This window comes from Momordica charantia (genome assembly GCF_013281855.1).
Source record: "Momordica charantia cultivar OHB3-1 chromosome 11 unlocalized genomic scaffold, Mcharantia_2.0 BLBB01000011.1, whole genome shotgun sequence".
In the NCBI taxonomy this organism is placed as follows: Eukaryota; Viridiplantae; Streptophyta; class Magnoliopsida; order Cucurbitales; family Cucurbitaceae; genus Momordica; species Momordica charantia.
Window position 1 is genome coordinate 4796857 of NW_028275159.1, and position 17540 is coordinate 4814396.

Below are 17540 nucleotides of genomic sequence, written 5' to 3' on the forward strand. Positions count from 1 at the left end.
CTGATCGATAGGTTGCCTCTCGCTTGAGTGAAGGACCATGCTATTGAGCTGTTGCCCATAGACCAGTTAATGTCTGTCCCATTGAAACCCATGGTTTAAGAAGGATGAGATTGAAAGGTTGATGCAAGAAATGTTTTTAGCTGGGTTACAGCCTAGCACGAGCACATTTTCCAGCTTTATTTTGTTGATAAAAAAAGAAAGATGGTAGTTGGCGTTTTTTCATAAGAAAGATGGTAGTTGACGTTTCTGCATGGACCATCGTGCCTTGAATAGGGTGACTGTTCGAGAACAATTTCAGATTTTTGTGGTGGAGGAATTATTTGGGGCAACAATTTTCTCTGAGATTGATCTCAAATCAAGATATAACTAAATTTGGGTATGCCCAACTAATAAAAACTTAAAACAGCATCAAAAACTCATGACGGCCATTACGAATTTTTAACAATTCCCTTTAATTCCTTTCAGACTTCGTAACGCTCCTTCAACCTTCCAATCTGTGATGAATGATATTCTTCGGCCATTCCTACGTAAGTTCAAAACCTACGACGGCCATTACGATTGTTTTTTTTTTTTTGAAATTATATTTTGGTCTACAACATATCCATTCAGGATCATTATGGACATTTGTGTGCGGTTTTGGGAGCGTTAGCTGAAAATCAACTGGTCGCCAATCCAAACAAGTGTCAGTTTGGACTACCGCAGATTGAATATTTGGGTCATATTGTTTCGGGAAAAGGAGTAGCAATGGATCCCACAAAGATTACATTAATGTTAATTGGCTCACCCAACCAATCTTAAGGAACTACGTGGGTTATTGGGCCTCACTTGGTATAACTGAAAATTCTTGGAAAATTATGGTATGTTAGCCTTTCCTCTTACTCAAGCTCTTCAGAAAGATAACTTTGTGTGGTTGGTTGAGGTAGAGGGTGCGTTTGACGCTTTTAAGCATGAGATGAGTTTGTTTCTGTTTTGGGATTGCCGAATTTTCCAAGAAGTTTGTAATTGAATTAGATGCTTTGGGAGTAGGATTGGGTATGGTAGTAATGCAAGTTTAGTGTCCTCTTGCATATTTCAACCCTGTTCTGAGCATGAATTGATAGCCGTGGTAATGGCAACTTTATTTATTGGGTCGAAGGTTCACGGTGCGTAAAGATCAAAAGGCATTGAAATTTCTACTGGATTAGAGGGTTAACCCGAGGGAATGTCAATGTTGGATAACCAAATTGTTGGGATACGATTTGATATTAAATACAACTGAGACTGGAAAAGAAGGCTGATGTAATTAGTTGGCTGTTAAATAGCATTTATCTTTCACATAGCCTAGCTGTAGCTTTTGTTTAAGTTGGATTTACATTTACTGCACAATAACTCTTGTTGTCCTTGGTTTACTTAAATTGAAACCTCTATAAATAGGTTCAATCTCATTAATGAGAAGCTATTGAATTATTATCAAAATCCTTGTGCAAGATTGCATCAAAGGCAACGACGCCTTATCTCAACAACCTGTAATGGGGGAATTCAAAGGTTTTTCAATGGATAATGACATCCATGGGGATGAAAAGTTGTCTAAACTTGTTTAGGATTTGAGGGCAGGGAGGTCTCTAAGGGCTACACACTTAAAAAAGGGAATCCATATTACAGAGGTAGGTTGGTCCTTTCACTTGAATCCCTTTCTATTCCTTTACTTCTTCAGGAGTTCCATTGTTTTCCAATCGGTGGCCATGGGAGTTTTTAAAGACACTTCAGAGGTTGAGCAGTGAAGTGTATTGGAAGGGAATGCGAAATGTGTTCGCGTTTTTGTTTGGAAATGTACTATTTGTCAGCAAGCCAAGTATTTGGAAATGTACTATTGTGAAATGTGTTCTTGTTTTTGTTTGGAAATGTACTATTTATCAGCAAGCCAACTGTTTGGAAATGTACTATTGCGAACGAGTCTCATATTTCTGCTATTGATCAGTAACTAAAGGATTGGGATAATGATCAAAATTCTAAAGACACGCTTGCTAGCTGCCCAACAATGTGCGAGGGACCAAGCCAATGCGAAGTGCCGTGAAGTGAAGTTGACAGTTGGCAAATGGGTGTATCTGAAATTTTGAAATTTTGGGAGTCTGCTCAATCGGAAGTTTTAGTTTATTGGGAAGATGGAACACTGCTAGAAGCAACTTGGGAATCCATTGAAACTATTAAAGCACAGTTTCAAGATTTTCGCAAGGTTTTTCTTTGGGAAAGATAATGATAAGCCCCATTAGAATGGTATACTCTAGAAAGAGGGGACGAGGTGGAGAGCAGTTGATGTAAGGGGATGTGAGGCTTTATGTTAGAGCGGTGGGGCTCAAGTTAGTTAGATGAGCAAATATGGTATTACTAGCGTAGGGTATATCTCGGCTAGTAAAGAGGGGACGGGGTATCTTTTTTCTTGTTTTGTTAAGTAATAGTGTGGAGAGAATAGGAAGCTCTCGAATTCTCTAGGAAAGAGGGGACGGAGTATCTTTTTGCTTGTTTTGGTAAGTAATAGTGTGGAGAGAATAGGAAGCTCTCGAATTCTCTCTTGGGCCTGTAATTTTTTCTCAGCATATCAATAATAGAATCGAGTTTCTATCTGAAAATGACGATATTCCCCACAAACCTAGATATTTTAATTCTAGAAGATAAGGAATTATCTTTAGTTAAATTTATCTATCGCTGTTTGAAGTAAAAGATGTAAAAAGTTGAGTAACAAACTACTGGATAGAGGTATCTAAAATATGACTAAAACGAATCTAATGATGTACAAGATATTTTTTAATGTACCATATGGAGTATTTTCTCGTATTATACTATTATCATAATTTGTTGCTCTCCCATATGTTTCAGAAACTGTAGTTTATAACTTATTGTTTTTCATGATATATCCTCCCAGGGCCAAGTCTCCTTTAAGTATTTACTTCGTGATATGTATGAGGACCTGATTCAGATGCTAGTGGATTTATCATCTGGGGAGAATATATTTCTTACACAGCCATGTCGAGATAATACATTATACCTTCTAAAGCTTATTGACAATATGCTTATAGCTGAAATTGACCATCAGTTGCCGGTAGTTCGCTTCTCTGAGATTCTTTTACAATACAGTATTTCTATTCACGCATTTGTTATTTTTTTTCAACAATTTTCCTGTACTCTTTGTCACCTTTCTAAAACGTGCCCATCACTTGAAAACTCAACACTTGAAATTTCCTCATCAGAATGCATTTTAGGAAGTAATTGATATAATCTAATTATATACGCAATTTTCACACCTGAAATATTTTTGGTTTTTGTAAAATGGTGGTCAATCTGCACACCTTAAATGTTTTTAGCCTGCTAGATTTAGTTTCAATTCAATAGCACGTTGCTTCTCACTGAGATTATACTAATGATAGAAGCAATGGCCAGTAGTAGCTGATTAAAGTTCGATAATACTAAATTTATTCTAAATTTTTCATTTGTATAAAAAATTTCAACTGCTGTTGGTTTCAGGAGAGTTTTTCTTGCAAACATCTTCCATGATTTCTATGAGACAAAGCTTAATTTCCATCATTTCCTTCATCTTTTTGCGAGGTCTTGAAATTTTGTGGCAGCTCCCAAGAGTGATTCAAATATCAAACCATACTTGAAAATAATTAAAACTACTTCATCAACTTTTCATAAAAAGCATGCTCGAGAAAACAGTTTGAAATGTTTCAATGGAGTTATTAATTGAGTTATTTAAGTTGACGTTGAAACTTTTTGGGAAAAATCACATGCCTTTAACTTCACTAAATTTATGATGTTCATCTAGTAATGACAATTCATCATCTAAAATATTAAAATTTTGTTTGTCTAAAGTTTATTATCTCCCTTTTTAAATTAAATAAAATTTCACTAAATTTGGGTTTCTAGTTCTTCTTTGAAGACATATGTTATTCATGGAGAATCCTATTCCAGTCCACTGATGATCAAATTTTCTGGGTTACTTTTCTGTTTATATAGTGATTTTGAGCTTCAGTTTACTACTTCTGGTTTTATTCATGGTCCATGCAGATTCTAGCGACCATCTTTGATATATCTCTGGATTCCGTGGAACTGGAGCTTTACATTTCTGCCTTACATGATGTTTTGCGAGGAGAATCTGATGACTGGACGACAAGGTACTTCTATCTCTTCCCCCCTTCTCCGCCCCTCCTTTCTGTCTGCGTTGGACTCCAGGGCTTATATATGGGGTGCTGATATTGGAATTTTATTTGTATTTTGATTGAGGGTGTGGTCTATGACTTCTTTGAAGTAATACATAACAAACGTAAGAAATCCTCCTTCCTATCTGGAAAACTTAACATCATGGTTGGTGGGAGTAGATTTAGTCTCAATAATTATTAAACTTGTACACTCAAGGAGGACTTTTGGAAGTAGCAGAAAACTTTAGAGCACTAACTTTTCAAAATTGCAACCTTGTTATTGGCACTGAAGAGAATATGCAACCTAGAAGCTTAGCAGATCAAGAATAATTTTAGATAGTGTTGAAACCACGGAGGAAGCTAGAATCTTTTGATGGACACCAAAACTCTACTTTTTGGAAGTACTTCAAACACTCAGTTTAAGGTTGAAGGTTGTTATACTATGGAAGTTGTTTGATTTGGTTCAGTTCAGCTATTTTTTAGCCAACTGAAGAATTAAACTGAAATGAATCAAATAACTGCAGCTTTGGACCTAATAAATTCTCTTTTGTCTGCTTTGGTTTAAATCAATTTGATTTTCGGGTCTTCTATGTATGTATATTCATATTTTTTTCACTCTCGTAAGGAATGGTATCTTCTTGCATATCCAAACTTTTTGGTTTGTGTAGAGACTAAGGTGGGAGAGAATCCAATATTCTATATTCTCATTATTAAAGTCTATATATATAGACAAATATACAAGGTTGACCTAATCCTATAAGAAGAAGGTAAATGACAAATTAATATTAATACAAGAATATAAAATATACTAATCTATATACTCTAACAGTTTGTAAACATCACAGTTTCTGCCCAGTATGTTGCTTGCAGGAAGATATTGTCGAAGAACTTTCTACCCAATACTTAAATATCAACTTCAACACTATCAGAAGCTCTGTTTTGTGTTACATAGTCGAGACATTTATTTGTGAATTATTCTTCTAGTATTATTTGTTAATTTTGGGATGTTTTATTTCTTATTAGTTTCTTTGTTTCTTTATTCTCGCTTTCACTCCTGAGTTTGTATCCTTAATCATTTTTGTTCCTTTTAATCTATCAATAAAAAGTTAGTATATTATTAGAAAAAAAATAGTCAAGACATTCTTCATCTAATACTTATGGACCTTTAAGAAATTTTTTGAACAAGAAACAACTTTTCATTGATATATAAAAATGATAAAAAGTTCAAGGATACAAACTCCCGTAGGGGTGAGAGAAAAAAGAAGGGATGAAAAATAGGCTCGACAAGGAGCAATAAAATCAAAATAAGAGTGATATCAACAGCCAATAATAGAATCAAACTAACTACGAACAAAATGATAAAGATAACTACGAACAAAAAGTCTCATGGACCTTTAAGAAATAATGCTTAATTTTTTCTTTCCTGTTGAATTTTGATATACCCATGCATTCATCTTTCTTACGTTTTATTTTATGGAAGTGCCTTGTTATATCCAATAATACTGTCGTTGCTTTATATCATGTTTAGACATTCACAGCATCAAATGGAAGTTAAAGATGACAAGATGGATGAGAAGTGGTGGTATCTTTACGATAAAGTATGGATTATTATTAGTGCGATAAATGGCAAGGGACCAAACAAAACATTGCCGAAATCAACACCAGCAGGTCCTACATTGGGCCAAAGAGCCCGTGGATTAGTTGAGTCACTCAACATTCCTGCTGCAGAGATGGCTGCAGTTGTTGTATCAGGAGGCATAGGCAGTGCATTGGGAGGAAAACCAAACAAAAATGTTGATAAGGCCATGCTTTTGCGTGGGGAGAAGTTCCCAAGAATTATTCTTCGACTTGTAATACTATACATTTGCAAGTCTCCTCTAGAAAAAGCATCACGATGTGTGCAGCAGGTCATTTCACTTTTACCTTCTGTTTTGGCTACTGATGATGAACAAAACAAAAATAGGTTGCTGCTGTTCATCTGGTAATGCTTCTCTCTCTTTATTATGGTGTATGGCTCATGGAGCCATCCTATATGGGATGTTTCTTATGCTTGTGAAGCTAATTAAAATTAATGTTGTGCCCAGGTCTTTGCTGGCTGTTAGGTCACAGTTCAGACTGTTAAATAATGATGTTCGCATTCATGTCATATCACATTTGATTCGAGAAACTGTAAGCTGTTGCAAATCAATACTTGCTACCAGTATAATAAGCACAGATGATTCCTTGGATACTAGCGCCTTTCTTAAAGAAACTGGATACATTCACAACCTGATTCAGAAGGAACGTGTTACTGCTGCTGTAAGTTATTTTTGTGTATACTGATCCATGTGTTTGCTTGTGCTTGTGTGGTATCTGGACTGAGATGATACTATAATAACTAAAATAATAACTAAAATATCGATATATATATTTTTAAATAAGATACAACTTCTCGTTAATTAATGAAAAGGAACAAGATGCTCAAAGGATACAATCACCCAAAGGGATAGAAAAAGAAAATAGGGAACACTAGAGAAGGAAAGGAAAATACAACCAAAATGAACAAGAAAGATAAAAACAACAATGAGGAGCAGCAAAAATCAGCCAAGGACCACCCAGAGCAACTGAAGACCATCAAAAAACAAATCTTTTTTTTTAACAACTTTTCATTGAAGAATGAAAAAGAACAAAATTGTTCAAAATAAAAACTCCAAGGAGTTAAAGAAGAAAATAGTAAAAACAGAAAACATAAGAGACCCAAATACAAATCAAAAAACAAATCTTGAAACACCAAGGGACTTAAAAAATGAAGAGGGATCCGAAGGAGGAGAATCTTCTACACCAACTTTAGAATCTTCAAAATTTCCCAGAAAACTGCATCGCTTTTCAACCCGAAAGCTGATTAATTCTTCCCTAAGAACTATACCATCCTTTGAAACAAATGGAGGAGAAGCCATAAAAACACCATGAAAAGGAAGACCAAAGGGACTCTTCAAAAACTCAAACAGCCTAAAATAAGCTCCTAAAAAATGAGGAAAACTTATATAAGAAACTCTTCGAGGTTCAATATTATTGCAGAAAGACTGAGAACCACCACAAAGGATGAAAAGCCAAGGAATAAGAAGAGGCCCTTCCATAGAAACTCCTTCTAACCAAGATAAATACCAAGAAGCACTGTTCAAAAACCAAAGGGCAATAAAGACGCTCCTTGAAAGCTGAAAAAAGCTTAAAAATCAGCCAAACTAGGGAGAAAAAGCTCCCTGCTGCAAGGAAAAGAAGGCTGGCAAAAGTCCGATAAAAAACAGCCAGACAAAGAATATGAAGCTGCCGTGAGAGAAACCCTGGCAAGACCCACAAAAGCCTCTTGAAACCAGAAAAAAACAAATTCCAACCAAGCAAAAATGAGGAACCCAACTGCGTTGCTGCACATAAAATCAAAAACTTAATTGTAAACCTTTCAGCTTCTCTAACACCTTGATATTTGAAGAACCATGCTAATCAGTACAAGGGTGATCCCATTTCTTCAAAATAAGGAGGGCGGAATGTCTGCTTTGGAATTTCTGACTTCTTACCTTCTTTTTGGTCATTAAAAAGAATCTGAAAGTCTTCCTCAAAGTATTCCTCACAAAGATCTTCAATTGGAAGTTCTAAAGACTTTGGAGATGAATATTGATATTCTTGAGATGAAGTAGCACTGTTTCCATGGTATTCAAACTGAAAATGAAATTATCTTTGAGTATGTGAGAGATGGAAATTTTTATGCTGTAGCTTCTTTGATTGGTTAGAATTGTTTTATTGCATGTATCATTTGGAAAGATTGAAACTTATTACTTGTATTTTTTCGAAAGGGAAGTCGATTATGTTCTCTCTTACCATATTGGTGTATTTATTACTACGCTGCTTGTGAATAAACTATTCATCTCTACCATTTCCGTGGTTTTGCTTATAAGCTATGCTGTAGGCTTCCTTTTCATTTTGATGTATTCTGGATTTTTCTAGGGAAGCATATTTTCTCTTGTTGGGATGTGGGGTAATGTGAGGATAAAGAAAAATGATATCTTGGAATTACTTAAGTTTAGCTTTATGTTTGGCCATTACTTGGAGAACCGAGAAGAATAGAAGAACATTTTAAGACAAATAAAAGGATATTGATGAAGTTAGAACAGACTATCGGTTTTACGGCTGTATTTTAGGGGCACTGACCTCTTCTCTCAAGCTTCCTCTAAAGAGATTATTTTATATAAAATATTCTTAGTCGTGTATTGACGTGATATTATTTGATTTAAAATTTCTTACTTTTTTTGAAGGACTCGAGTTCACTTATATTAAAAAAGGGAGAGATAAGAAATTCTCCCGTGTTTCTTGGAGCTTATTCTAAAAGCTCTGTAATTAGCATAAATCATGATTACAAAAGCATTTAGGAACTGGACTCCTTGTGAAGGTTACGAGGCAACTCTCTTCTGAAAAGTAGAAGTCTCGAAGAGATCTATGCACCCCTCAATCTTCTATTTCTTTGGAGCTAAGTTCCAAAGCAAAGCAAAGCCGGAGGGTAAAAATTTAATAGTTAAAATCTTCATTGTGGAGCTAGCCGTGGGTGGACCTTCCCAGTGGAGATTAAGTGGGGTTGGCCGTTGAGCAGATTGTAAGGAATGGGGCTTCCGATGTCCAGTTATAAAAAAAAAAAAAAAAAAAAAAAAGAAAGAAAGAAAGAAAGAAAGAAAGGAAAAGAAAGTTCAAAAGCAAACTTTAATAGCATATATGTAAGATGCCAACATGAGCACAGCTTAGTGATATTTGACATCTGTCTCTGACTAAGAGGTAATGAGTTCGAACTCTCCAGAGTTGTACTAAAGAGAAAAAAAAACATATATCTAAGATATTCACTTCTTTTTTCAAGAGGTCCAGTGAGCCTTTGGAAGCTGAATCATTAAGGATATTAAAAATTCAACCTTGTTCCCAAAATCATGAAAAGGTACCACCTGCACGGTAAAGAGAAAAATCAAGAGAATAAGAGCTGGTCTTAGGTTTCCGTATTCATATAGCAAAACCCTATAAAGGTACTAAAAAAGCACGGTGAAGAGAAAGATCAAGTGAGAAAGAGATGGTCCTGAGTCTTCAGCACTCATATGGCAAATACTACACCATCTAGAGGAGATATCAAGCAAACGCTTTTTCTTTTGAACTGTTTCAAAATTTTTGAATCCTCCATGAACCAAAATCCAGATGAAGCAATTGACTTTTTTATGACTTTTCTCATTCCAAATAGCTTTTTTCTTGCTCTGTGGTGAAAATTGAAAAGTTCCAGTGGGGTGAGAGAACCTTAGATTTTATTTACTGTTTTTCTGACTGATTCTGATTCTTTTGCAGATATCTGATGAAGCAAACTATATGAAAGCATCAAAAATTGACCATGAGAAGCAGTTGCATGAATTAAGTATTAGAATGGAGGAGAGCTTTTCTAATGAGTCTGGTGACCAAAAGGTTTTTGAAGATGAGATGCAAAGTATTCTGACTTCCATTTTGCTTGCAGATGATAATAGAAGGGCTGTGTTCCAGCTTTCTTACGAGGAACAGCAGCAAAATATTGCTGTATGTATACTCTACATCGTTTACTTTTTGTAGTTGTCCTCGCCCTTTAGACTAATGGCATTTGTTTCACCTGGAAACTTAAAGATTATTTCATAAGTTATTTCATAAAGTCGTTCTATTGGCAGGAAAAGTGGATCCACATGTTTCGTGCTTTGATTGATGAACGTGGTCCATGGTCTGCTAATTCTTTTTCCAATATTCCTTCAACACATTGGAAACTCGACAAGACTGAGGATATGTGGCGACGCAGACCCAAACTAAGAAAGAATTATCACTTTGATGAAAAGCTGTGTCATCCCCCATCTATTTCTTCTAGCGCTGACATTGCTAATGCTGAAAATGAAAACAAATCTACTATTGTTGGGCACATCCCAGAGCAAATGAAAAAGTTTTTGCTTAAAGGTGTTCAGAAGATAACTGATGAAGGAAACTCAGAACCCATTGAAAATGATGATGAACCATGTGAATTAAATGCTTCTAACCTCGTGGATTCTTCAGATAGTCAGTATCCAGAGCTAGTCAAAGACGTTGGTGTCTGGAAAGATATTGTACAGGACAGAAAAGATACATCTCTATTTTCACCAGAGACAGAAGAAAGTGAGGTATGTATGATCAGTTGAAATTCCATCTCATTGGATGAATAATTCAATATTGTTTATGGATGGCTTCCTGCTTTCAGGTTCTCATGTCGATTCCATGCATACTTGTGACACCCAAAAGAAAATTAGCTGGACATTTGGCTGTTATGAAAAAATTTTTGCATTTTTTTGGTGAATTTTTGGTCGAAGGTACTGGGGGAGTATCCACCTTTAAGAACTTCCAAGCTCTCAAAAGTTCAGATTTGACTAAGCTCGACCAAAAGCAGAAGTCTGTAAAGTGGCCTCTATATTTACAATTGGAGTCCAGAAAAGGTACTTCAGTTGATAACGTGGAGGTGATAAATGATGATGGAAATCTGAAAAAACCACTAAAAAATGTCAAACGCCATAGGAGATGGAACATTGGGAAGGTAGGGAGATCACATATTCCATTTTATTTTACCACTCATTGCATGTACAGAAATCTTATATTTCTTTCTTGTTTTTGTCTTTTTGTGGTTTGACTCTCAGATAAAAGGAGTTCACTGGACTCGATATTTGCTTAGATACACTGCAATAGAGATCTTCTTCAGTGATTCAGTTGCACCAGTCTTTTTTAATTTTGCCACACCAAAAGATGCAAAAGATATTGGGACTTTGATAGTGTCTAGTAGAAATGACTTTTTGTTCCCTAAAGGCAGTAGTCGAAATCAAAGTGGAGCTATTTCTTTTGTTGATAGACGTGTTGCCCTCGAGATTGCAGAAGCGGCCCGAGAAAACTGGAGGAGGAGGGATATTACAAACTTCGAATATTTAATGATTCTCAATACTCTTTCAGGAAGGTCTTATAATGATTTAACTCAGTATCCAGTCTTTCCTTGGGTCTTGGCGGATTACTCCTCTGAAGTTCTTGATTTTAACAAGTCCTCAACTTTTCGTGATCTTTCAAAACCTATTGGAGCACTAGATCTGAAACGCTTTGAGGTTAGTTTACTCGATACTTCACACCTGATGTCTACAATTTTTTTAACTGTTATAATATGTGTTACCTCTGCAGGTATTTGAAGATAGGTATCGTAACTTTTGCGATCCTGACATACCAAGGTGATTTCTGACCTCATTTATTTATTTTTAGACCAAGTTTTGTTATTTATTTACTTTGAAGTCTGAAGGAAACAAAAATGAGTTGGAATCTATTTGGGAAATCTCACTTTTTTTTCACTTCTCAATGAAAAATCATCGTGTTGTGCTAAGTAATTTTAATTATTATCTTAATACCTTGAACTCCTAACCTATACTTGGTACTGGCTTTTAACTGACGATATTTTTGTTTCTAAAATATACCCAAAATAGAATACAGATTTTGTGAGACTAAATTATATAGTTTCTAAATTTTGGTTAAGGTTTCTAAAATTAAGAAATAAGAAGGAATGAAATAAAATGTTGAATAATTTTCTGCTTAAAAAGCACTCTGAAAGTTTTATTAACTGAAACAAAGTTTATTGAAACCCAAAAGCAACCATTATTTTTAGGTTGCCACTTGCTAATGGAACAAGAGAAGTCTTCAGCAAAGGAAACCACTTGCGCCCTGCTACACTTAATACCTGCTGCTTTAGGTTTATGAATGTTAGCCTTTAAACCAACGCCTCCCAGAAAATCAGATCACTTTAATAATGTTGCTGGGATTATGCTTGGAAAAGAATGAAAACAACAGAATATCATTGAAAATGGCATAGGATTAATGAAAAACTTACTCCCTGCTTATGATTAAACCTTCCACTTGGTTAACTTTTACAGCTATAGTCAATAAGTAGTTGAGGCCATCTGCCGGGAAAGGAAAAGGAGAGAAAGGACCCTGTTGGCTTAATCCCCTTGTAGCCAACATCTTTCTTCTAGGTTCGTCATTGACAAAATTTTGAGATGTTCATGAACAAGAACCATCCTTTAAAATCACCAAATCCCACGTGGTCAGCAAAGAAATGATATTTATTTTTCTCATTGGATGAGAAATATTAAGTCGTGTGTAGAACAAATATATTAAACTATGTTGTATTACTATCATTAATTTCATTTCATTTCGTCCAATGCCCCAGGTTTTATTTTGGAATCTCTGTTAATCCCATTTTTTGTGTTACTGTAGAGTACATATAGATACCCCTCCTTCCCCTTCCCCTCCCCCACTCAAAAAAAAAAAAAAAAAAGACCACAATAATAATAGTAATACTAATGAAATTACATTATAAAATCAAGTGTCATTAAGCAATGGCTTTTTTTTTTTTTTTGCAGTTTTTACTATGGATCTCATTACTCAAGCATGGGAATTGTTCTGTACTACCTTCTACGATTGGAGCCATTTACTTCTCTTCACCGGAATTTGCAAGTAAGAGTTATTCATGTTATGCTCCTCTTGAACATTTCCTGATGCGTAATATGTTATATTTCTAAATGGCAATTTCAGTGCAAACCTGTGTCACAACTCTGATTTTAGCAAGCAACTTTATTCTCGACACTAATTTGAATGGATATCTATCTGGGGATTCTTTGGATGAAATAAAAGATTTTTTAGAACTAGCTTGTTTTTGAAGAAGGAAACTTTAGTACGTGAATGATAGGCAAGGAGGACGAGGAGCTATTTCCTTTTTTCTTTGTTTTGTTTTGTTGTTTCTCTAAATATACTGAATATTGTTAGTTGGTATTCCTCAGGTCTAAAAAAACATGGAGAAAAGTTAAAGTTAAGATCCAATTACTGAGCATTTGGACTTCAGAGGAAACAAACTTAAATTTTTGGATTATGCATTTTCATTTTTGAAGTGATATAGTTAGATTTTGTGACCAAGATCAGGACATGCTGTCCTGACTATAAACTTACTCCTCTTTGTTTTCACAATTTAAAAGCAGTGTGGGGAATCCCTATTGGCAAGGGCATGGGTTCTTGTGGTATCACCCATCATGAGGTCTTGTGTTCAAATCTTTAATACCAGAAACCCTGATGTCTCTTGAGTTTGAGCCTTGAGGTGCGTGCAGGTGCCCCGATTATAGGGGTAAAAAGCTAAAAGGCTATCGATTCGGGTTATTAGGGAGGAAAAAAAACAAGCAGTGTGGTCGGGTTCTAGTGGACTCAGTTTAAATCATGAAATTGAATTTTGAAATAAAAGTATTGCTAGAGTGGTGTGGAGTCATTCAATTATTTTCTATTTTATTCTTTTTTTTTAACAAATAAATATTCACTTATGCTTTTGGTCAGGGTGGTAAATTTGATCATGCAGATCGTCTTTTTCAAAGCATTGAGGGGACATATCGAAATTGCTTATCCAATACAAGTGATGTGAAGGAATTGATACCTGAGTTCTTTTACATGCCAGAGTTTCTCAGCAATTCAAATTATTATCACTTGGGAGTTAAACAAGATGGTGAACCCATAGGTGATGTAGTCCTCCCTCCTTGGGCCAAGGTTTGTAACTTTCTCATGATTTTGAACATAGAATCTTTCTTGCTGTAATTGTTCATTGTCTGTCAATATAGATCTTTACATATTTTCTGAGTTGTAAAGTGAAAATACTCACTTGATCTGTTGCTTTTGCATCTTCATGCTAGTTTGCGCTGTTAGTAAAGTTCTTTCTAACAGTGAGCCTGGCATGTAAAAGCAACAGAGTGAACAATCCAACTTAAAACTGATTGGTTTTCTCTAGTTAGTTCCCCCGCTCCACATCTCGTATAGCTCAGGTACAAGAAAAGTTCATTCCAAAATAACAAATTGGATAGGTTGCCGGTTGCCGGTTGCCGGTTGCCTCTTGGTACTTGCTACTGACATCCATACTTGGTTGCTTTATATTTTGTGTGTGTTCATAGTTTTGTGTTTTCTTCCAATTTGAATTTGTTCTCTATAGAAAACTCCACTCCATTCTTTTTTGCAGGGGTCACCTGAAGTATTTATAAGTAAAAACAGGGAAGCACTCGAAAGTGAGTACGTTAGTTCGAATCTTCATCACTGGATAGATCTGGTGTTTGGTTACAAGCAGCGTGGAAAACCAGCAGTGGAGGTATTCTCATAAAATTAAGCTAAAACCTCTCGTTGAGACATTTTCCCATAACCTGTCATAATTAAATATAATGTATTGCAGAATGCAAACGTCTTTTATTATCTGACATATGAAGGTGCTGTTGACCTTGACACTATGGAAGATGATTTGCAAAGATCAGCCATTGAAGATCAAATTGCAAACTTTGGCCAAACACCAATTCAGATTTTTCGTAAAAGACACCCAAGAAGAGGGCCACCGATACCAATTGCACACCCCTTATGTTTTGCTCCTGGTTCAATTAACTTAACGTCCATCATTTCGTGTTCCACTCCTCCTCCATCAGCCATATTGCACATCAGTATGTTAGACACACATATTGTCCTTGTGAGCCAGGGGCTAGTTCTAACCGTTAAGATGTGGTTGACCACCCAGTTACAGTACGGTGGAAACTTTACATTCTCTGGGTCTCAGGTTGTTCTCAATTATCTATTAAGGTCGATAATGCTTATGTTATCTGTATGGTTGATTTTGTTGTAACCCACAAAACCTATTAACATTTTGCAGGAACCTTTTTTTGGAGTGGGTTCAGATATTCTTCCTCCTCGTAAAATTGGGAGCCCTCTAGCTGAAAATTTTGAACTTGGAGGACAATGCTTTGCTACCATGCAAACACCTTCTGAGAATTTTCTGGTTTCTTGTGGGAATTGGGATAATAGCTTTCATATTATTTCTATAACTGATGGCAGGTTGATGCAGAGCATCCGGCAACATAATGATGTGGTTAGCTGTGCAGCAGGTACCTCCATTGTATATTTTAGTTGTATGATGTCGTACGGGTTTGTTTTTGAGATCCTTCTCTAAACATTGCTATAGATGGAGACTAGTCTTAAGATTTAGTTCTTTTTGGAGGTAAAAGGTAATTATAAATAGGATGGTGAGAGAGATTTGAAGTGGGCATATTTAGGGTTAGATTTAAGAAAGAGAATTAAGCCTCGGTTGGGTCTATTATATGGCCTATGATTGTGAAAGTGAGCTTATGTTTGGTATGTGGATTGCAGTGACATCAGATGGAAGCATTCTTGCCACAGGAAGTTACGACACTACGGTTATGGTGTGGAAAGTTCTCCGTGGTTGGATCGCTGAAAAAAGAGTACGCAGCACACAATTGGAGCCACTTCGAAAAGACTATGTCATTGCAGAAAGTCCATTCCATGTTCTCTGTGGGCATGACGACATAATTACGTGTTTATATGTTAGTGTTGAGCTAGACATAGTTATCAGTGGATCCAAAGATGGGACTTGCATTTTTCATACTCTTCGCGAGGGAAGATACATACGATCTTTGCATCATCCATCTGGTTGTGGATTGTCGAAGCTCGTAGCTTCTCGGCATGGCAGAGTTGTGTTTTACGCAGATGATGATCTAAGTTTGCACCTCTATTCTATCAATGGTAAACATTTGGCTGCTTCTGAATCCAATGGCCGCCTCAACTGTGTTGAATTAAGTCAATGCGGCGAGTTTTTGGTCTGCGCTGGTGATCATGGGCAGATTGTTGTCCGCTCCATGAACTCGCTCGAGGTTATAACTAGGTACAACGGAATTGGAAAAGTAATCGTATCTTTAACAGTTACGGCTGAGGAATGTTTTCTTGCTGGAACAAAAGATGGAAGTCTTCTTGTATATTCCATTCAAAATCCTCAGCTACGAAAAATTAGCATTCCTCGAAATGCAAAATCTAAAGCTTCTGCTGTGGGATAGGACTCTCTCTCAAGAGTTGTGGAATTCCGACATACTGCATTATCGTGTCAGGTATGTGTTCTAAAATTGTCGATATTGCTATTGGAAATAGTTTCATTTGCTTTGCTAAAAAATATTTGCCATAATCACGTTTCTGCACTCTATAATTTTGTTTATTTGCAAGGAAATTAAAATTTTTAAAGGTCGGTTTAATAATCATCCATCCTCCAATATTGCATCTGTGACATTTTATGATGAACAAATGTTTCAATTTACAAAAAAATATACCTGTAATCTTGTTCGTCCATTATGTATATGTAAATTCTGCAGAACATTTTGCGGTAGCCCAGACTTATCAAAGTCATATCAATTGGAAAGCCCAGACCATGGAGATATCTACTCTTTCAAATTTTTGGGGTACTCCATTTCTGAGGATATGGAAGGATGTACATGCCGATAGCTCGAACAGCCTAACATATCCTAGCACATATTGCTTCAAATACGACATGGGATCTCAAGAAAATCCCAAGGCATTTTTTTTCTCTCTACACCATGAGATTCTACTTGATCTCTTATACAAATCTGATTATCTTCATTTTGGCGAAATGAATGTAGGCAGTGGAGCAGAAACTTGTATATAGTTGGTAGACAAGATGTCCATAATTAGTTGGCTGCACCTCAGGTTTACCTTTACTGTTTAAGGCCTCAAACTTCATGAATATCATCTTCACTGCCCCTTCTCTAACTCAGAGCAAGTGAAGATAACATCTTTTCAATAGGTTGAAGTTCTTCCCCTTTTTAGCTTCAGGCTTCAGCTCTTATTTAACTTAACTTGTTCATATTAATTTGTATATTTTACTTGTCCCATTGATTTAGCATTCTTAGATTAGCTGCTCGATATTGTGCTAATGATCGAGAAAAACTTCCTCGAGATTAGATAAGTTGTATCTGCCTGCAGTTCGAAGTTCTAAGTTTTCCTTACACATTCTGATAAGACTCTTGATTTCTTTCTTTCTCCTTTCCTTTCATTTTCTGACATTTTTACTTATAAGAGGTCATTCCTATGAGATTTTTTTGTTTGAGTTCAAGTTGTGGGGTGAAAATTCAAATCTTTGACCTTTTGATCGAATATATGTCTTAACTAATTAATTAAGCTATGTTGCCAGTATAAAGTAATTTATGAACTTTATCTCTATACAGTGATTGAAAGTGAGATGTTATCGGGGACATACTGCTTGCCGAAAATATGGAAAATGGGCTATGATAATGTCCAATTTAACGAGGCCAATGTGCAGTAATTTCATTGATAGTACTTGTTTGTAGGGTGATTTTTGGGAAATCAAGGAATTTATCACAGTAGCTTGCAATATTTCTAACCCAATAAGAGATGAATATAGATTTGATTTTTTCTGGACTTGAGAAATGAAATCTTAAAAGAGATGGAGGCGATTTGGGAGGAAAA

At 35.8% G+C, this 17540-nt stretch overlaps 1 protein-coding gene across 11 annotated transcripts in view; it reads left to right on the plus strand.

Moving 5' to 3' along the window:
* Positions 1-17072, plus strand: part of LOC111016167 (binding protein) — a 38838-nt gene extending 21766 nt beyond the window's left edge. For 8 of the 11 annotated variants that reach the window (XM_088120034.1, XM_088120035.1, XM_088120033.1 and 5 more), the window contains 17 exons: positions 2900-3076; positions 4042-4148; positions 5701-6153; positions 6257-6470; positions 9519-9740; positions 9866-10342; positions 10420-10749; positions 10850-11302; positions 11376-11422; positions 12605-12698; positions 13563-13769; positions 14008-14112; positions 14233-14358; positions 14440-14811; positions 14905-15136; positions 15399-16150; positions 16409-17072. In XM_088120034.1, the coding sequence (XP_087976160.1) occupies positions 2900-3076; positions 4042-4148; positions 5701-6153; positions 6257-6470; positions 9519-9740; positions 9866-10342; positions 10420-10749; positions 10850-11302; positions 11376-11422; positions 12605-12698; positions 13563-13769; positions 14008-14112; positions 14233-14358; positions 14440-14811; positions 14905-15136; positions 15399-16099 (4317 nt within the window). In that variant the 3' untranslated portion in view covers positions 16100-16150; positions 16409-17072. The remainder of the gene's footprint in view (positions 1-2899; positions 3077-4041; positions 4149-5700; positions 6154-6256; positions 6471-9518; positions 9741-9865; positions 10343-10419; positions 10750-10849; positions 11303-11375; positions 11423-12604; positions 12699-13562; positions 13770-14007; positions 14113-14232; positions 14359-14439; positions 14812-14904; positions 15137-15398; positions 16151-16408) is intronic. The other 3 variants (XM_088120041.1, XM_088120042.1, XM_088120039.1) reach the window with 2 other exon arrangements.
* The last annotated feature ends 468 nt before the right edge of the window (positions 17073-17540 follow it).